Source organism: Lithobates pipiens, unplaced genomic scaffold (genome assembly GCF_037356315.1).
Source record: "Lithobates pipiens isolate NorthernLeopardFrog02 unplaced genomic scaffold, aLitPip1_a1.2 Scaffold_185, whole genome shotgun sequence".
In the NCBI taxonomy this organism is placed as follows: domain Eukaryota; kingdom Metazoa; phylum Chordata; class Amphibia; order Anura; family Ranidae; genus Lithobates; species Lithobates pipiens.
The window spans coordinates 291,100-313,654 of NW_027507761.1; the positions used below are offsets into that span (position 1 = coordinate 291,100).

The window sequence follows — 22,555 nt, forward strand, 5'->3', positions numbered from 1 at the left end:
GAACTCGGCACTGTGTATAATATAGGATCATTAGAAAATGAACTCGGCACTGTGTATAATATAGGATCATTAGATAATGAACTCAGCACTGTGTATAATATAGGATCATTAGATAATGAACTCGGCACTGTGTATAATATAGGATCATTAGATAATGAACTCGGCACTGTGTATAATATAGGATCATTAGATAATGAACTCGGCACTGTGTATAATATAGGATCATTAGAAAATGAACTCGGCACTGTGTATATTATAGGATCATTAGATAATGAACTCGGCACTGTGTATAATATAGGATCATTAGATAATGAACTCATCACTGTGTATAATATAGGATCATTAGATAATGAACTCGGCACTGTGTATAATATAGGATCATTAGATAATGAACTCATCACTGTGTATAATATAAGATCATTAGATAATGAACTCGGCACTGTGTATAATATAGGATCATTAGATAATGAACTCGGCACTGTGTATAATATAAGATCATTAGATAATGAACTCGGCACTGTGTATAATATAGGATCATTAGATAATGAACTCGGCACTGTGTATAATATAGGATCATTAGAAAATGAACTCGGCACTGTGTATAATATAGGATCATTAGATAATGAACTCGGCACTGTGTATAATATAGGATCATTAGATAATGAACTCAGCACTGTGTATAATATAGGATCATTAGATAATGAACTCGGCACTGTGTATAATATAGGATCATTAGATAATGAACTCGGCACTGTGTATAATATAGGATCATTAGAAAATGAACTCGGCACTGTGTATAATATAGGATCATTAGATAATGAACTCGGCACTGTGTATAATATAGGATCATTAGATAATGAACTCGGCACTGTGTATAATATAGGATCATTAGATAATGAACTCGGCACTGTGTATAATATAGGATCATTAGATAATGAACTTGGCACTGTGTATAATATAGGATCATTAGATGATGAACTCGGCACTGTGTATAATATAGGATCATTAGATAATGAACTCGGCACTGTGTATAATATAGGATCATTAGATAATGAACTCGGCACTGTGTATAATATAGGATCATTAGATAATGAACTCGGCACTGTGTATAATATAGGATCATTAGATAATGAACTCTGCACTGTGTATAATATAGGATCATTAGAAAATGAACTCATCACTGTGTATAATATAGGATCATTAGATAATGAACTCGGCACTGTGTATAATATAGGATCATTAGATAATGAACTCATCACTGTGTATAATATAGGATCATTAGATAATGAACTCGGCACTGTGTATAATATAGGATCATTAGATAATGAACTCGGCACTGTGTATAATATAGGATCATTAGATGATGAACTCGGCACTGTGTATAATATAGGATCATTAGATAATGAACTCGGCACTGTGTATAATATAGGATCATTAGATAATGAACTCGGCACTGTGTATAATATAGGATCATTAGATAATGAACTCATCACTGTGTATAATATAAGATCATTAGATAATGAACTCGGCACTGTGTATAATATAGGATCATTAGATAATGAACTCATCACTGTGTATAATATAAGATCATTAGATAATGAACTCGGCACTGTGTATAATATAGGATCATTAGATAATGAACTCATCACTGTGTATAATATAGGATCATTAGATAATGAACTCTGCACTGTGTATAATATAGGATCATTAGAAAATGAACTCATCACTGTGTATAATATAGGATCATTAGATAATGAACTCGGCACTGTGTATAATATAGGATCATTAGATAATGAACTCATCACTGTGTATAATATAGGATCATTAGATAATGAACTCGGCACTGTGTATAATATAGGATCATTAGATAATGAACTCGGCACTGTGTATAATATAGGATCATTAGATGATGAACTCGGCACTGTGTATAATATAGGATCATTAGATAATGAACTCGGCACTGTGTATAATATAGGATCATTAGATAATGAACTCGGCACTGTGTATAATATAGGATCATTAGATAATGAACTCATCACTGTGTATAATATAAGATCATTAGATAATGAACTCGGCACTGTGTATAATATAGGATCATTAGATAATGAACTCATCACTGTGTATAATATAAGATCATTAGATAATGAACTCGGCACTGTGTATAATATAGGATCATTAGATAATGAACTCATCACTGTGTATAATATAGGATCATTAGATAATGAACTCGGCACTGTGTATAATATAGGATCATTAGATAATGAACTCGGCACTGTGTATAATATAAGATCATTAGATAATGAACTCGGCACTGTGTATAATATAGGATCATTAGATAATGAACTCGGCACTGTGTATAATATAGGATCATTAGATAATGAACTCGGCACTGTGTATAATATAGGATCATTAGATAATGAACTCGGCACTGTGTATAATATAGGATCATTAGATGATGAACTCGGCACTGTGTATAATATAGGATCATTAGATAATGAACTCGGCACTGTGTATAATATAGGATCATTAGATAATGAACTCGGCACTGTGTATAATATAGGATCATTAGATAATGAACTCATCACTGTGTATAATATAAGATCATTAGATAATGAACTCGGCACTGTGTATAATATAGGATCATTAGATAATGAACTCATCACTGTGTATAATATAAGATCATTAGATAATGAACTCGGCACTGTGTATAATATAGGATCATTAGATAATGAACTCATCACTGTGTATAATATAGGATCATTAGATAATGAACTCATCACTGTGTATAATATAGGATCATTAGATAATGAACTCGGCACTGTGTATAATATAGGATCATTAGATAATGAACTCGGCACTGTGTATAATATAAGATCATTAGATAATGAACTCGGCACTGTGTATAATATAGGATCATTAGATAATGAACTCATCACTGTGTATAATATAGGATCATTAGATAATGAACTCTTATTAAATTCTATTACCATTTGATTTTTTTCTGCTCCTCAGGCCTCGTTTTTATCCATTGGAACCATTCCAAATTCCGCCCTCCTTCAGCTCTTGTGGCCGATGGAATGTGCGGAGCGTAGGAGTCCTCGGGAAATCTCTCCAGAGGTAAGTACATAACCACCTCCTATGTGAAGGTTGAAGATTTCTGCTTTAGGGAGGAGAGAACTTGAACCTCAAACTCTGCCCTTTCCTCCATAATTCTACGTTGATCTAATAAAGTTTCTATAATTCCATATCCCTGGACTGACGGGCTGAAGGGCTCCTCCACATAGTTCATCATATTGTCACCCTAATAAAAATATCAATAAAACTTCTTCCTGTAAAATGTAGCCGGGCCCTGTACTCTGCATAACAAACTCTGCTTGGTAAGAAATATAGATTGAATATAACTCAATATAGGGACCTAAATATCTTTAGAATGAATCAAAGATTGTCGAAATTCTGGAAAAGCGTAATCCGTAAATTCCCCACAAAATGAATCCTCATCCAACATAGGGCTGAACTGCCATATATAGCTGAGAAAGCAACATATACATTTACACCAGTCATAAGACCCTCAGCTTGGCGCCCTCTACTGGCCACAAATCCATATGAGGTATAAAAACATCACTTGGAGATTCCTGTCACTACAGATCACAAATAATGATCCATTGAAGACTAGAAACACTGCCAGAAAACGTGTTGTTTGCATTGAAAGGCCCTTAGTAAGTGCATTGTATGAGATATAGTCAGGGCAACAAACAACCAATGGGCATCAAACAATAGATGTGCAACAAACAACCAATGGGCATCAAACAATAGATGGGCAACAAACAACCAATGGGCATCAAACAATAGATGGGCAACAAACAACCAATGGGCATCAAACAATAGATGGGCAACAAACAACCAATGTGCATCAAACAATAGATGGGCAACAAACAACCAATGGGCAACAAACAATAGATGGGCAACAAACAACCAATGGGCAACAAACAACCAATGTGCATCAAACAATAGATGGGCAACAAACAACCAATGTGCATCAAACAATAGATGGGCAACAAACAACCAATGGGCATCAAACAATAGATGGGCAACAAACAACCAATGTGCATCAAACAATAGATGGGCAACAAACAACCAATGGGCATCAAACAATAGATGGGCAACAAACAACCAATGTGCATCAAACAATAGATGGGCAACAAACAACCAATGGGCATCAAACAATAGATGGGCAACAAAAACAACCAATGGGCATCAAACAACCAATGGGCATCAAACAATAGATGGGCAACAAACAACCAATGGGCATCAAACAATAGATGGGCAACAAACAACCAATGTGCATCAAACAATAGATGGGCAACAAACAACCAATGGGCATCAAACAATAGATGGGCAACAAACAACCAATGTGCATCAAACAATAGATGGGCAACAAACAACCAATGGGCATCAAACAATAGATGGGCAACAAAAACAACCAATGGGCATCAAACAACCAATGGGCATCAAACAATAGATGGGCAACAAATAACAGATGTAATGAGCTGATCTCTAGCTTTACTATCCACTTAACTCGTTTTTTTGGGACCAAACTGGCCAAAATGAATGAACTACACGAACAGGTGTGCCGGCATGCACACGTCATATCCTTATAGGACATTCATGGACAGATGTCGATTTTACAAACTGCCCGTCAATTTACTGATGGCTGGTGACCCTGGTGGGCATGCTGATTAAGGTGTTTTCCTGTGGATTTCTTGGAGTGTGGCAGGGAGCTTGTGCAACAGATTCTAATTCTCGTGCAAATGTTCATCTTCATGTGCAGGTTCATGAGCATAGATTCACTAGATGGGCAAGGTCAAGATTGTGTACATGTATGAGCATTGACACACTCATGTGCACACTGGGGTGCCCACAGATCCTGGTGCCCAGCGGCTTTCTTTAAACCCGAGGTCTGCCTTGCCTCACTGCTGGATTGTCTTCAGCTCTTGTTCCTGTATCCCGAGTTGTAGGTGGACCACTGGAAGGTGTTGTGGAGTCTTAAGGCCCGTACACACGGTCGGACTTTTTGACAACAAACATGCAAATTAGCTGTTTTGGAGCAACATCCGACTGTGTGTACGCTCCATCGGACAAACTTTTTCTGTTTTCATCGGACTTTTGTTGGCTGTGCGAACGGACAAACTTTCTGGCAACAAAAGTCCGATGGAGCAAAGTCCGCCCGTGTGTACGCAAAAGCATCGGACTTTTGTACAAGGTACAAACACGCATGCTCAGAACCAATGCAAAAGATCAGACTACAATACAGAAGTTGACCAAAGGTGGCGCTGGAGTCATTGAACGTCCTCTTTTTGAAGTGGCGTCAGTACGTTGTGACGTCACTACGTTCGTGTTTGTTGTCAAAAAGTCCGACCGTGTGTATGCAATACAAACCTGTGGACCACGCCCTTTGTACAAAAGTCCACGGAAAAGTTTGTACAAAGTCCGACCGTGTGTATGAGGCTTTACTCTGAGCACACACGGGACAGGCAGCGACGAAGGCAGTAACATCAGCCTGTAGACTAGGCCACCAGAATTGTTGGGAAATGGCCCAAATGAGTTGATTCTTCCCAGGGTGGCCAGCTGCCTTGGGAGAATGGTAAGTCTGGAGCACTGCAGTACGGAGACTCTCTGGGACAAAGCAGCGGTCACGATGTTTATCAGGAGGAGCATGGACCTGAGCAGCAAGAATTTTGTCACCCAAAAGGAGAAGTGAGACTGGTGCGAACCGTAGCCAAGATACGATCAGGAGGAATCATAGGAACCGGAACCGACTCCGACTTGGAAGTGGAGGAAAATTGTGGTGACAAGGCATCAGCCCTTACATTCTTAGTACCGGGTAAGAATGAGACAATGTAATTGAAACTAGACAAGAAAATAGCCCATCACGCCCTTCTAGGAGAGAGTCGCTTAGCCTCAGACAAGAATGTGAGATTCTTATGGTCAGTAAGAATAAGAACGGGCACAGTGGTACCTTCAAGGAGATGTCTCAATTTTTTCAGGGCTAAAATGATCACGAACAGTTCTGTCGCCAATCTCTTTGGTGGCTCAATTTCTTGGAAAAGTAGCCACACGGATGCATAGCGCTCTCAGAGTTAGGACGCTGAGACAGAAAGGCGCCAACTCCAGTCTCAGAAGCATCAACTTCTAGGATAAAAGGTAACGTAGGATCAGGATGTGCCAAACACAGGCGCAGAAACAAAGGCAGCCCTGAGACTCTCAAAGGCCTTAATGGACTCCGGAGACCAACTCTGTGGATTACCGTCCTTTCTGGTCATATCAGTCAGAGGCTTGTACTTCTGTCTCAGTCTGATTCATGGTTTCTGACAGTAGTCGAAGGCCATGAATTCAGAAGATACAGTCAATCCACTTGTTGGTAATATTTTTTCCAGATTGGATGAACAAGATCACCAGACCAAAGATGATAAATTACGAACAAACTTCCAATAGTAGTTAGGAAACGCTGCAGAGAACGTAAACCCACGGGTCGGGGCCACTGTAGGACTGCTGAAAGTTGGTTCTAGCCTGCCATGTGCACCTCACCGCCCACATGACCAGGCAGAACTTCCAAACACAACCTGGCCAGACTGGTGTTAGGGCCCAACCTACACAATTAACCCTCAGAACCCCATTACTGTTCTGAGGGAAAAAAAAACTAAATTTACAGGCGTGTGACATTTGATCCCAAATGTCATCCGCTACATACAGGAGGCTTCCGCAAGGGCTCCTTAACCACTTGCTTACTGGGCACTTAAACCCCCCTCAGTCCCAGACCAATTTTCAGCTTTCAGCGCTGATGCACTTTGAATGACAATTGCGCGGTCATACAACACTGTACCCAAATGACATTTTTATCATTTTTTCCCCACAAATAGAGATTTCTTTTGGTGGTATTTAATTACAGCTCGGAGTTTTATTTTTTGCTAAACAAACAAAAAAAGATGCAAAAAAAAAAATCATGTTTCATAGTTTGTTATAAAATTTTGCAAACAGGTCATTTTTCTCCTTCATTGAAGTGCACTGATGAGGCGGCACTGATAGGCTGCATTGGTGGGCACTGATAGGCATAGTTAAGGCGGCACTAATAGGCACAGATAAGGCGGTACCGATGGGCACAGATAAGGCGGTACCGATGGGCACAGATAAGGCGGCACTGATGGGCAAAGATGGGCACAGATAAGGTGGCACGGATGGGTGGCACTAAGGGGCACTGATAGGTACCACTGATAGATGGGACTGATGGGCACTGATAGGTGGCTCTGATAGGTAGCACTGCTGGGTACTGATGGGCGGCACTGATGGGCACTGGTAGATGACACTGATGGGCACGGATATGTGGCACTGGGGTGCAGCACTTTTGTTGAGGCAGATTGTGGGCACTACTGGGTGGCACTGTGGGCACTGCTGGGTGGCACCGTGGGCACTGCTGAGTGGCACTGATAGGCGGCACTGATGGGCACTGATAGGTGGCACTGCTGAGCACTGATGGGCGGCACTGATGGGCACTGGTAGATGACACTGATGGGCACGGATATGGGGCACTGGGGTGCAGCACTTTTGTTGAGGCAGATTGTGGGCACTGCTGGGTGGCACTGTGGGCACTGCTGGGTGGCACTATGGGCACTGCTGAGTGGCACTGACGGGGGGCACTTATTTTTTATTGAGGTGGCAAAGGCAGGGGGCAGGTGGGCACAGGCAAGGGGCAGGTGGGCACTGGCAGGGCTGGCCGTGATCGGGAATGATGTCCCGATCACGGCCGCCGGTGATCGGCTCTTTTTTTCTCCTCACGCTGTCAGTGCGAGGAGGAATAATAGCTGATTACCGGCTCCGTTGTATCATATGATCAGCTGTCATTGGCTGACAGCTGATCATGTGATAAGGGGTTGGGATCGACCCCTTGCTCGGATCGGTGATCAGGCGAGTCTCATAGACTCGCCGATCACAGAGCGTGCCGCGCGCACCCCTCAGGGGGCGCGCAGGCCGCTCGTGCACGGGACAACGTCAGTAGATATCGTCCCGGTAAAGGAGGTCCGCGCTGTAGCCCTCATTCGGCTATAGCGCGGGTCTCAAGTGGTTAAAAGGAAGTCTTTCTCTGAGTCTGGAGTCAATGAGGATGGCAAACGTCATCAACTCCAACTCAGTGGGTATATCTCGGGCTGCTATCTCATCTTTGATGGAATCCGAGAGACCATGAGAAAAAGCAGCCACGAGGGCCTCATTGTTCCAAGCAACCTCTGCTGCCAGAGTACAGAATTCAATGGTGTAATCGGCAACAGTTCTCGTACTCTGTTTGATGGACATGAGGCTCTTGGCAGCAGAAGCGGAGCGTGCGGAACGTCAAATACCCTTTTAAAAGAAGCCACAAACTCAGAGTAGCTCAAGACAACAGGTTTTTGCATCTCCCATAGAGGGTTTTCCCAGGCCAAGGATCCCTCAGAAAGCAAAGATATCATGAAATCTACTTTGCTTCTGTGCGTGGGAAACGCCTGGGGCAGCATCTCAAAGTATATCTCAACCTGGTTGAGAAACCCTCTGCATTGAACTGGATCACCCCCAAAATCGCTGGGGAAGCGGAGCGGAACCAGACATACCTCTTATAGAGGTAATACTCGAGGCGGGTGCCTGCACAGAGACTGGAGCAGCAGCAGGGATGGCCTGCGACTCAGGTTGTACCGGAGCCGCCACCGCGGGGGATTCCAGGTGAGCCGTGCGATTCAGGAGCGTTTGTAACGTCATGGAAAACTGATCCATGTGGTGATCTTGTTTATCCAATCTGGAAAAAATATTGCCAACAAGTGGATTGACTGTATCTTCTGAATTCATGGCCTTCGCCTACTGTCAGAAACCATGAATCAGACTGAGACAGAAGTACAATTAAATCACACTTGTTTATTAATAATAAAAACAGTCAAAACATAGCCAGAGTTCAGATCCAGAACGGATAGACAGACAAGCCAAAACATCAGGGAGCCAGAGATGAGCGTAGTAGAAAAGCAAGCAGGATCTGGAGCCAGAAGGAATGTCAGCCAAGCAAGTCTTTAACAGGAATACAGGAGAGAGTCTCTAGAGATGTGACCAAGGCAAAGGCAGAGATCATCTGGACTGGATGGCCTAAGTAGGCAGGACTGACAAGCAGGATATCGTCAAAAGGTGAGTCACTGTGGAGAGATAGGAGCTGGCAATTAGCCGACAGCTGAGTGGCCAGCTATGAGAAGGAAGGGCTGAGCCCAGCCCTGACACCCATGTACTGATCAGACACACGAGCGTACATCCCCCCATAACCAATAATGTCTTCGCAGAGTGAACACATACCCCTCAGACGATCGTTTGTGCATTGCACAGGGGCCCTTCGCTGGCGGACATATCCACACTCTGCAAATACTTCTCTACATCTTACAGGAAGCTTTTCACTTCCAAAACGGGTCTCAACTGACATCAGTTTGCCCCCAGTCTGCTCTCTAGAGTGGGCTGCAGGAGAACCAACACTGGGATACACCGTGACAATACATCCTAATAAAATTTCCACAACAGTCCCTCCTCTTTGTCATATGCTCCCATGTGTCCCTCGATGAATCTTAATCTTCTTCTTACACCTGGAAATGAATCCATCCATATGAGTCCATAAAAAGGAAAACACAGCTTGACTTGTAGACTGTTCTTCAGGAGGGATGACTTATGCCGCGTACACACGACCGGACTTTTCGAGGGACTAGGTCCGACAGACTTTCGACGGAGTTCTGACGGACTTTCCGAATGAACGGACTTGGCCACACACAATCACACCAAAGTCCGACGGATTAGAACGTGATGACGTACGACCGGACTAGAATAAGGAAGTTCATAGCCAGTAGCCAATAGCTGCCCTCGCGTCGGTTTTTGTCCGTCGGACCAGCACACACACGAGCGGATTTCTCAGTAGGAACTGGGTCCGGCGGAGTTCTGGCGGAAAAATTTGAAACATGTTCCATTTCCAAAGTCTGTCAGACTTTTGCAAATCAAAAGTCCGCTGCAGCCCCCACACACGATCGAATGGTCTGCCGGAATTGTTCCGTCGGACCTTTGATGTTGAAAAGTCCGGTCGTGTGTATACGGCATTAGAGGAGGACATGAAGGCCAGTCAGTCTGAAATCCTCTGTGTCTTGTATGTGGGTTGGGCTTCGGGGCGTCTCATGTCATCGAGGAAGATGTGGTCATCTATTTGGGCTCTGTTCACTCATCCAATCAGGCAACAGTAGCACACGGCATATAGAAGGAATAGAAACAAAAACAACATGAGTATATATACCCCTACTTCCTTCAACTATGATCCGCTGAAAAAAAAAAAAAAATCCCCAAAGATTCCCAGACCCTTAAAAGGATTCCAACCTTCACTAGCTATAGCTCTGGCTTTGCCTCGCAGGGATCCTTCCTATCCATATGGGCCTGAACTTTGTCACTAGTATCCCCGATCCAGGTATAGCAATCTTTAACTATGACTTCACAGAAACCCCCCTTGGATCCCAACAGATAATTATGGGCCATCTTTTAATAGAAGGGTCTTGATCTGACGTTGTTCCTGTGGGATCTTCCTTTCAGCTTCAACAGTTTCATTGAACATCCCATCCACAATGTTCAATTGTTTCATAAGCTCAAGCCCCCGCCCTGTACAAGCAGGAAGCCATGCCCAGACCTGGTCAGGGTCGGTGAACAATTCTCTTCTAGCTGCCATTCTTACCTTCTCTCACGCCATCAGATCCTCGCGATCGGCCGCAACATAAGATGCCGGGACGCGTTTCACCGGGACGCGTTTCACCGGGACGCACAAACCTCTAGCATTGGGGGAATTGCCTTATAAGCGGTAGACCCGCATAAGTACCAAACTAAAGTTTAAACACCCTTGTGGGCTACCTAGTTGTCCCGATACCTAAACTGGTGAAGACCCAGAGCTATTGTTAAAACTATAACTCATTTTACCCGCTAGAAATGTATATTTAAGTTCTATTGACAAGTGTCTGTAGTTTTTACTAGTTTGTCAAAACTCCTCATACCAATATGAACATCACATATCGCATGTACCGCTGTCATTGCTGGGGTACTAAAGCTCAGAGTGGACCCAGCAATTGGTCCTGTTCACTTCTTTATCTAGTTGGAGAATACACTAAGCTAAAAATATAAATAAACAAAGATACTCCTCACCCTTTGGTGTAGTTGAGCAGCTTCTTGCAGTGGTTGGTGTGGATCCAGTTGTCTCGTCCCTCAAGCTTCTTTACAATGACCCAGTCACCTGGTTGGAAAGAATGTAAACCGGTTATTGTGTCCGGGTCCAGGAGGGACTTGTGAACCCCGTGGTGGACCTTTTGAAGTTCATGTTACAGTGATTGCACCCACCCCATCAGATGAGAATGTAGGCGACGGCTGCTGAGCAAAGTACAGCCCTGTTTTTGGTTTACCTCCAAACAAACCTCGTATGGCGATAGAAATTGAAAAATGTGTATGAAACGCGTGTATCGCAGGGCGACACTGAGAACACGCCTAGATTAATGTGCCATCGTCCCGATATGAATAGTGAAAGAGGAAAACTAATATTAAATGGACTTTATAAGGCACATAAGTACTTTATCTATAAAAAAGTTTTATTACAGATATAAATATTGTGACACTTTCACATAAGTGTAATACAACAAATGTTTACATACAAAAAGATTGAAAAAAAAAAAATATCACTGTGACCCAAACTGTCTGATCAATGTTATTATCCAATGAGGCTTATTATCTAACGTATAGTACAAAAAATCTGAGATGCAAAGCCAATAGTTTGATATCCAATAGCCCAGGCTTGTTCAAAATTCCACAAGGATAATATGAGGCATATGGGTCCAGACTTTAGTTGACAAAAAAGCTCGACATGTTCCGCGCTTCTTCAGGAGCAGTTCATACTAAAAGGAATATACATCAGAAAAGAGCAAAAAACAAACAATTTAATACATACTCATCATTAAATAAAGAGAAAAAACAAAACGATAAAACAGACTTAAAGTGGAGCTCCACCCTAAAGTGGACCTTCCGCTCATTGGAACCCTCCCCCCCTCCGGCGCCACAATTGGTACCTTTCAGGGGGGAGGGGGGTGCAGGTACCTGTACAGTACAGGTATCTGCACCCACTTCCGGCGTAGATTCTGCAGAAGCCACACCCCTTTCCGCAGAATCCACGCCCCTTTCTGAAGGTCCCCCGCTGCCTGCTGGGAAACACACGGATCCCAGAGACAGCGGGGACCATCCTTATTGCGCAGAGCGACTCGCGCATGCGCAGTAAGGAACCGGGAAATGAAGCCGAAAAGGCTCCACTTCCTGATTCCCATACCCAAGATGGCGGCGGCAGCACCCGAGAGACGATCGAGAGATCGGCTTCGGGTGCCGACATCGCGGGCGCACTGGGCGGGTAAGTGTCATTGTTTTAAAAGTCAGCAGCTGCAGTATTTGTAGCTGCTGGCTTTTAAAAAAAAAAAAAAAAAACGCGGAGTCCCGCTTTAAGAGTCCGACAAGTATGTCCCATGTTAATTCCCAGAGAGTGCCATATCACCAGGACCTATACAAGAAAGAAGGCTAACAAACACGAAGGACACAACCCCAAAGATGGCGGCCAAAGGGTGAGTAGCAAAGCGGAGGATGGGAATCTGCAAATAGGTACACATGGAAGTTCAGTGCAAACAACACTGATACATTAAATGAAGCATGTTTTGCCTATCAAGCTTGTCAAGTAATATAAAGTAGCTCAAAAAGAGAAACCTTTTCAAGAAATGGATCAAGTGCAGTATATATCATGCCATGTAAAATCTAGAAGGAATGATCCACTATAATTATTCTAACAAAGAACCTTACCGAAGGATTTAAAAAATGTAAACAGAGTTATTTATTCTTCAGCTTTACTGGTAAGTAAGCAGAAGTGCTGCAGGGATATTGATAATAAGAAACCAAATGATCAATATAAACGATAGTTCGGCTCCTCATACAAGATGAGATATCACAAATATTTTAAAGTTGTCCGTTAGTCAGGTATATATGTGATCAGAGTACCACAAATGTTGCAATCTATAATATAAAAATATATATATATATATAAATAGTGGCCTTAAGTTCAACAGATACAACCAACAACGGTGTACTGATTGAATAGTCAGCTAAAGCTGAAAAAGTACACAAAGGATAACTTATTTACCTGTCATTGCATTGTAGAAGTGAATATCACAAGCAGGTTCGTTTCTATTCTCCCCAGCGTCTGTACCTACGGCGTGTAGGAAATGACGTCAGGCGCTTGTATAGCAAATTCCGGCCGTGGGCGCGTCTCTCTAAAGGAATCACGTTACCACGGCCTGGCCGTAGGCTGCCTGCGCATGCGTCAGTGGACGACGTTGAGGACGCTGCCCCAGTGGACGGCGTCGAGGACGCCGCCCGAGTCTGCATTACATCAGCAGCAGAGGTGGGGACTGAGGGACCATACCAGGTGACCCCCGGGCCCCGTCAATTCCCGCACATCCGGTCAAGGGAGACGACGGATGTGCGGCGCTACACGGCCACATCCCACCACTAAATGCCTCATCGCCAAACGGATGCCAAAAAGGAGGGGACGTGCACCCAGCGTGCATCGCCAGTCACAATCATGGGCAGATCTCAGTGGCGGCACTCAAAGAGCAAACATAAAAACCATATTTTAAAACAACATAAAACCAAAGAAAAGGGGGAAACAAGAAAACTTCTCTTTACTTTCATGAGTATTAAAAAATCTATAATACATTCGCAAAAAAAAAAAAAAAAAAAAGGAGGGGGGCACCTTCTTTTTCTGCGAATCATAAACAAACAGATGTATATAATGTAAAATAGTATAACAATAAAATTGGAATACAAATACCATGTTAAGGAGGTTTAACATGTATACCATCCATTTAATGAGTCAATGTATTGTGTAAAGAATTGATTAAAGAACCCTGTGGAGGACATTATACACAAAGACGAAGGGAGAAGGAAAAAGAATGATCATTTTCTAAGTAGATAACAAAAATCTACAGAAACGGCCTGTACGATTGAGTTACATTAAAGGGGTTGTAAAGGTTCGTTTTTTATTTTCTAAATAGGTTCCTATAAGCTAGTGCATTGTTGGTTCACTTACCTTTTCCTTCAATTTCCCTTATAAATGTTTTTTTTCTTTGTTTTCTTTGTCTGAATTTCTCACTTCCTGTTCCTCCTCAATAAGCTGTTCAGTAAGCTGTTCTGGCTGACTAACCACCGCTCGGATGATGGTGAGAAGTTTACTGAGGAGAAACAGGAAGTGAGATATTCAGACAAAGAAAAAAAACATTTAGAAGGGAAATCAAAGGAAAAGGTAAGTGAACCAACAATGCACTAGCTTAGAGGAACCTATGTAGAAAATAAAAAACAAACTTTTATAACCCCTTTAAGGCCTGGTAGCCGAGTTGCATTTAAAAGTTCTATCCAAAGGGTTTCCCTTTTGTAGAATGAATTTGTCCCACTCACCACCTCTTGGATTTTTAGGGATGACGGCGAGGACAGCGAAGGATACCACAGAGGTGTCAAACTGGTGGTATAAATCTAAATGACGAATCACTGGGGTCAGTATCTTGCCGTTACCCGAGTAGCAAATGTGGTCGTTGATTCTCTGTCTTAACTGCCTGGCCGTCTTCCCCACATAAAATGAGCCACACTGGCACATCTTCCCCACATAAAATGAGCCACATTGGCACGTCTTCCCCACATAAAATGAGCCACATTGGCACGTCTTTCCCACATAAAATGAGCCACATTGGCACGTCTTTCCCACATAAAATGAGCCACATTGGCACGTCTTTCCCACATAAAATGAGCCACATTGGCACGTCTTTCCCACATAAAATGAGCCACATTGGCACGTCTTCCCCACATAAAACGAGCCACACTGGCACATCTTCCCCACATAAAATGAGCCACATTGGCACGTCTTTCCCACATAAAATGAGCCACATTGGCACGTCTTTCCCACATAAAATGAGCCACATTGGCACGTCTTTCCCACATAAAATGAGCCACATTGGCACGTCTTTCCCACATAAAATGAGCCACATTGGCACGTCTTCCCCACATAAAATGAGCCACATTGGCACGTCTTTCCCACATAAAATGAGCCACATTGGCACGTCTTTCCCACATAAAATGAGCCACATTGGCACGTCTTTCCCACATAAAATGAGCCACATTGGCACGTCTTTCCCACATAAAATGAGCCACATTGGCACGTCTTTCCCACATAAAATGAGCCACATTGGCACGTCTTCCCCACATAAAATGAGCCACACTGGCACATCTTCCCCACATAAAATGAGCCACATTGGCACGTCTTTCCCACATAAAATGAGCCACATTGGCACGTCTTCCCCACATAAAATGAGCCACATTGGCACGTCTTCCCCACATAAAATGAGCCACATTGGCACGTCTTCCCCACATAAAATGAGCCACATTGGCACGTCTTTCCCACATAAAATGAGCCACATTGGTACGTCATAAGATATGAGGCCTTGTGTGGAACAAGTAGCAGCAAATTTCGGACAAAAAGTCCCTCCATTGGGGAGCATTATCCTTGTTATTCTTACCTTTTATCCTCCCATTTTCTTCCTCATTACAAACTGGAGGAAGAGACGCAACTGGAGGAAGAGACGCAGGGTTTAGAATGGTGCAGAAAAGAAACAATGAAACGGCCTATTATACTTTTACCTTCTTTTAGGCCTGTGTTTTTATGCATGTGTACAGCTATCTACATACACCCGCTTTCCATGTACATACACCCGCTTTCTATCTACATACACCCGCTTTCTATCTACATACACCCGCTTTCTATCTACATACACTTTAAGAAACTCACGGAACCTGGAAAAGACACTTATAAACAAGAGTTATTCTATCCTTCATCTTTAACCTGCAAATGTTACCGGCCTCAAAATGTGAATTAAGAGAGCCGATGATTGTAGACGCGATGAGATAAGGGAGACATAGGATGCATCCCTAACCTGAAACTGAGGATAAATCTGAAAGAAGAAAACTCCTGTCCAGAAACGCTACAATTCGATACCGAAACCCCTATACAAAGAAGTGAAAGAATATATCCAAAACCTTCTTGCCCGAGGTTGGGTAACAAAATCGTCTTTCGCATACTCATCACCAGTTGTTTGTGTTCGAAAGAAGGACAGTAGCCTACGACTATGTGTTGACTTTAGGGAGTTAAATCGAAAGACTATCCCAGATAGACATCCACTACCCAGAATACAAGATCTGCTGGATAGCTTAGGAGGATTTACGTGGTTCTCAATCCTGGACCAGGGTAGTGCGTAACATCAAGGCTTTGTGCATGAAGATTCCAGACATCTGACAGCTTTCAGCACCCCCTGGGGACTCCTGGAGTGGAACCGTATTCCATTTGGATTAACGAATGCCCCAGCAGCTTTTCAGAGATGCATGGAGAATGTATTAGAGGGCATCAGAGACAAATGTTGTTCTCCATACTTGGATGACGTACTTTGCTACTCCAAAACTTTTCAGGAGCATGTCAATGATATTAAGCAAGTGCTTAGTCGAATGCGTGAGCATGGTATCAAACTTAGACCGAAGAAGTGTGAACTCTTTAAACGACAGATTCGATACCTTGGACGAATGGTGTCAGAAGAAGGCATAAAAATTGACCCAAAAGATCTTGAAGCGGTATTACATGTGAAAAGGAAAGAACCAAAAACTGTGGGAGGAGTCAGATCTTTGTTAGGATTCCTGAGCTACTACAGGTCCTTCATTCAAGATTTCTCTCGACTTGCTAAACCACTGTATGAACTTTTGCAGTCCACGCCAAGCTGATCACCTTATCTCATTGCGTCTACAATCATGGGCTCTCTTAATTCACATTTTGAGGCTGGTAACACAAAGAATGACAAACAATACAACATTCGTATAAATTGGTAAATTGTCACTGACATTCCTCAAAACCAACAACAAAAAAAACCCTCTGTAATTCTTACTTTCACGTTCCTACAAAAATACAAACCGTCGTGACGTGTAGGAGGGCCGCCGCAATGCATAGGAGGGCCGCCGCGGTGGGTTCTAACATATTCCTGCTACTGCATACAATGAGAGGACTAAAACAAAGAGAGACGGAATGCTGCCTTCACTCTTTTAACAAAAGACAAAAATACAATGGGGAAAAAAATGAGAGCAGCTTCAAACCTTGCATGGGCCAGCCACACAAAGTTCAAAAACAGGCGTGAGAATTTTAACCACACAAACGTGTACTACACATCCAACCCACTCATCATTACACATTTCTGAAACCACAGCTGTGTTACTTCCAAGGTATTTTTATTCTGGAGTCTCGTACCTCCAGACTAGGGATGAGCCAAACACCCCCCCGGTTCGGTTCGCACCAGAACAGGAAGTTCTTTGCAGGATGTGATGTATCAGCAGGAAGTTGGTGGGAGGGGCTTGGGGTCTTTTGAAACAAGCATGTGGACAAAGGGACTTGTGTTTGGCAGGACGATTGAAATTACCCCCCCCCCCCCCCGGCACGATATTTTAAAGGAATATTTCACTTGTTTTTCACTTTAATCGTCATTAAAATCAGTGCTCCCGAAAATACGGCCATTTTAAAAAATATTTTTGGCATTGGTCCCCAAAACGCTTTTTAGGACAATATCTTCCATATTAGGCATTAAAATTATATACTATAAACAAAAGAAGAACTACAAGTTTGAAAAAAAAAAAAACACAATATTTTTTACTTTTTGCTATAATAAATATCCCCAAATTTAAATAAATAAATAAATAAAATTTCCTCAGTTTAGACCGATACATATTCTTCTACATACTTTTGTTTAAAAAAAAAATAATAATAATCGCAATAAGTGTCTATTGATTGGTTTGCGCAAAAGTTATGGTGTCTACAAAATAGGGGATAGTTTTATGGTATTTTTACTACTTCTTTTTTTTTTATTTTTTACTAGTAATGGCGGTGATCTGCGATTTTTTTTATGGTGACTGCGATATTGTGGTGGACAGATCGGACACTTTTTACACCATTTTGGGACCATTCACATTTATACAGCAGTCAGTGCTATAAAAATGCATTGATTACTGTATAAATGTCACTGGCAGTGAAGGGGTTAACACTAGGGGGTGGTGAAGGGGTTAACTGTGTTGCCTAGGGAGTGATTCTAACTGTAGGGGGAGGGGACTCACAAGGGGAGGAGACCGATCGGTGTTCCTCTGTACTGGGAACACACCATCGGTCTCCTCTCACCTGACAGGACGTGGATCTGTGTATTTACACCCCAGATCCATGGTCCTGCTCGGTTAATGGGCATCGTGGCCGCCGGGTACCCGCATCGGCTCCCGAGTGATGGGGCGCACCCCCCAGACGACTGGGAAGCCCATGACGTCATATGATGCCCACCCAGGATGGGAGATCCCTCCTGCAGCCATCATATGATTATGGGCGGGATGGGAAGTGGTTAATGATTGCATTGGGAGCACCCTCTACCACAGCATTCAGGTAAAATGGGGGGGGGGGGGGGGGGCGTCACTGCCAGCTGTTTTTTTCATAGGATGCATGACGGTGAAATAACACGAGGGTTTACAACCCCTTTTAACAATAGAGCTTGATGGTTTCCCATAATCAGCCAATCGAGTATAGGCAAATGGGAGGAGTTATACAAATCTCGACTAATGAAGAATGACTAGGGGAGTGTCTGGGCGTGTCTGTGTATGATTCCCCGCCCCCTGTCCTTGTAAGCCATGCCCTTCAGCTAGACAAAGACAACCACATGGCTGGCCTTGAAATCATGAACACTAGCCCCGCCCACAAGGCACCCAAAGACTCCCGTTTCTCCGTTGGCGTGAATCCTTATTCTGCATTGTTCAGAGAACGACACATTCCTGGATTATCCTACCGTTCCTGAGGATGGGGGTTATCTGCGGAGACACGCCATGGTCCCCCCATGTGGTGATCAGATACACGAGCGTACATCCCCCATAACCGAGAGTGAACACATCCCCCCCCCCCAGACGATTGTCTGTGCATTGCACAGGGGCCCTTCACTGGCAGACATATCCACACTCTGCAAACACTTCTCTACATCTTACAAGAAGCTTTTCATTACCAAAATGGTTCTCAACCAGCGTCAGTCTGCCCCGGTCCGCAGGAGAACTAACACTGGGAGACACCGTGACAATACATATTAAAGTGGAGGGCCACCCTAAAAAAAAAAAATACATTAATATTCTTGAAAAAAAATTGAAAAATATTGAAAAAACATTTTTTTTTTTTACTCTCCAAAAACCTCTGTTGCTAGGCAGTCTTCCTAATCTGCCTCTTCCTATTCCGCGGACGCTGTTTCTTCAATTCCTCCTCCTCGGCGAGCGGCCCCCATTTCTGTGTGTCCCAGGAAACAACGGGGCCATTCACAGAGCGGCTCGCGCATGCGCAGTAAGAAACGGGCAGTGAAGTCTCAAGGCTCCACTCCCTGTTTCCCTTCGTTGGGATGGCGGCGGATCGGCCTCGGGGCGGCCGACATCGCAGGCTCGCTGGACAGGTAAGTGTCCTCATTAACTTTTTTTTTTTTAAAACGTTCCAGAACGCCCCTTTATATAAATCTTCATAACATTTCCACAACAGATGCCACTTTGTGTACAGGGGGTCCCCGAACGGGTTAGGGATTGCCTGTTTGTTTCTAAGTCGGATTTGTTCGTAATTCGGACACGCATGCTGTTTTTCGCTGTTTTCCGATGTGCCCGTCGGCGCCACCTGCCGTTCGTAAGTAGGAGTTGTTCACAAGTCGGGTGGTTCGTAACTCGGGGACCCCCTGTAGTTGTTTTCTATGGCCTCCGGTGCAATAGCAAGTTCTCAAGCTTGTCACAACAGGTTCTCTTACAATTACTATGTAGAAATGCTGATATTCTTGTTTCTTCAGAAAACAGCAGAAAAGACCATCTTTAAAACTATTCCCAAAGTGGAGGAAGAAAAGGAAGTGGTTGAAAAGGAGGTTGAAGAAGTGATTGAGGAGCCGGAGGAACCCAATGACATTCCAGCCATCCTTCAGAAAATCACAGCCAACATGGAAGAACAGTCTTCTCCGGTATCTGATGTGCTTCCTCCTCCATCACCCCCATCACTCCCGACCTTACAGAGGCATGAAGAGAAGAGGACCTCACTTCCTCAGGTACATACATCGTGATGATCCCAATGGTAGGCCACAATATGGAGCTAGTGACTGGTAATCACGAATTATGGGAAGGAGAGGTCATGTGACATATGGGGGGTAATATGACTCGCTCTGTATTGCAGTGCCTAGGTCCTTTGTAGACATGTGCAAAAGGAAAAAATTTGTTTAGTTTCGTTTTAATTCGTTAATTCATTAATTTCGTTTAGTTATATTCGTTAACTTCCTTAAATTCGTTTTCGGATTTCGTTTAGTTTTCTACCGAATTCGAAAAATCGGCCACATTCGAAAATATTTCAACGAAATTAAAAAATATTTCTACCGGATTCGAAATGATTTCAACATGATTCGACATTATTTCAACCACATTCGAAAATATTTTGTGACCCGACTTTAGGGCGATGTATCTCGGGGTCACTTGGTGCTAGACACTTCAAATTTGGATATGTTGTAGTGCTTGTACCATTGTGTTTGCCTACCAAATTTGGGGTTTCTAGCTATAAATGACCCCGAGATATGTGGCCCCAAAATCGGTTTGCAAAATGTCATTCTCTGCTCTAATAACTAATAACATTTTGCGACCTGATTTTGGGGCCACATATCTCGGGGTCACTTATAGCTAGAAACCCCAAATTTGGTATGCAAACACAATAATACTAGCAATACAACATATTCAAATTTGAAGTGTCTAGCACCAAGTGACCCCCAAGATACATGGCCCTAAAGTCGGGTCACAAAATATTTTCGAATGCGGTTGAAATAATGTCGAATCATGTTGAAATCATTTCGAATGCGGTTGAAATAATTTCGAATCATGTCGAATTCATTCAAATTCATTCGTTATATTTCTTTCGTATTCGTTGTAATTTGTTATTTTTTTATTCGGACATTCAGATGCATCCGAATGTCCGAAAGATGCAAAATTCGGCCGAATTTCGATTCGTTACGAAACGAATTGCACAAGCCTAGTCCTTTGCTAAGGCCTCCTGTTCACATCTCTATCCACCTCCATGCTAATGATTGCTACCCTTCCTGAACCCTCATAGATTGTTGGTGTGATGTGTTGATTTGATGGCGGTGGGATTGTGGAGCATTGCTGGGTCTCTATGGCAGAACCCTTTTCTGGGATAGAACGTTCTCTGACCTTATACTGAGCACTCGTATTATCTACTAGTATTATATGGCTGTTGGACATTCATGTGAGGTGTGATTGTCATGCATTCGCTTTGACCTGTATGTAAAATGTAAAACTAAAGCACAAACTGGTGTGAGAATCCGTAGCCAGTCCCCAGTTGGCCGACCCTTGTATACCCTTCCCATAGGGTCGCCACCTTTTCTTCAAGTCAAACCCGAACACTTTAGCCGTGCACAGCAATTTCTTTTATTTTTATACATATACTTTTCTAATAATATTTCTAATCGTATGAAAATAACAACAAGACTTCCCCTTTTCCATCTGAACTCAGAGTTCCCTTTCACTGTAAGGGGGGACTCTGCAGACTCTGATGTAAGGGAGAACTCTGGGGACTCTAATATAAGGGATGCTCTGGGAACCCTGATTTAAGGGGGAACACTGAGAACTCTGATGTATGTAGAGAACTCTTATGTAAGAGGGCCTCTGGTGTAAAGGGGAACTCTGATGTAAGGGGTGCTCTGAGAACCCTGATTTACCTTAATGTACTCACGCAGAGGCAGGAGATAGAAGGGGGAGACTTCACTTTACATTTCCAGCCCCCACTTTCCTTTTCTGAGGTATAGGAACAGAACAACACCAGCAATTGGGTTAGCTTCAGGTGTATATGGTGCAGGAGGCCCAATACACCCACTGTAACTGCTGCAGATGCCTGTGGTATAGGAACAGAACAACACTAGCAATTGGGGGTAGCTTCAGGTGTATACTGTGCAGGAGGCAAAATACACCAACTCTGCGCTAGGTTCACAAGAAAAGAAGACCCTGTCCCTGCCTATCCTGCTCTCTCCCTGGACGCTGCAACACACTACACAAGGCCGCCGCGCTGGCGGCCTTATATAGTGTGGGGCGTGTACTAAACCCCCGAGCTATAATTGGCCACAGGCATCCTGCCTGTGGCCAATTATGGCTCTCCTCGCTGGCGGCGCTGTGATTGGCCAAGCATGCAGGGTCACAGTGCATGCTTGGCCAATCATCAACCAGCGATGCACTGCGATGGCACAGTGCATTGCGGGCCGTGAGCGCCACTCGAATATGGAGCGAACGGCCCATAACGTTCGGAATTCCCCGAACGGGCGAACACAGAGCTCATCCCTACTCC

General features: G+C 43.4%; 2 protein-coding genes across 4 annotated transcripts in view; one reads left to right on the plus strand and one right to left on the minus strand.

Moving 5' to 3' along the window:
* Nucleotides 1-22,555, plus strand: part of LOC143995707 (uncharacterized) — a gene marked incomplete at its 5' end in the record, with an annotated part of 102,237 nt that overhangs the window by 23,745 nt on the left and 55,937 nt on the right. The window contains 2 exon segments of the mRNA XM_077490454.1: nucleotides 3,013-3,117; nucleotides 20,016-20,264. Coding sequence (XP_077346580.1) covers nucleotides 3,013-3,117; nucleotides 20,016-20,264 — 354 coding nt within the window.
* The window catches only part of LOC143995708 (uncharacterized), an 83,170-nt gene continuing 69,526 nt past the window's right edge, over nucleotides 8,912-22,555 (minus strand). Inside the window, exon 4 of one of the 3 annotated variants that reach the window (XR_013277467.1) lies at nucleotides 8,912-10,247. Coding sequence is in view for 1 of the 3 variants with exons in the window: in XM_077490455.1 (XP_077346581.1) it covers nucleotides 11,942-11,957 (16 nt within the window). In the remaining 2 variants the exon portion in view is untranslated. Of the gene's footprint in view, nucleotides 10,248-11,206; nucleotides 11,306-11,734; nucleotides 11,958-22,555 lie in introns of those variants that run through there. The other 2 variants (XR_013277469.1, XM_077490455.1) reach the window with 2 other exon arrangements.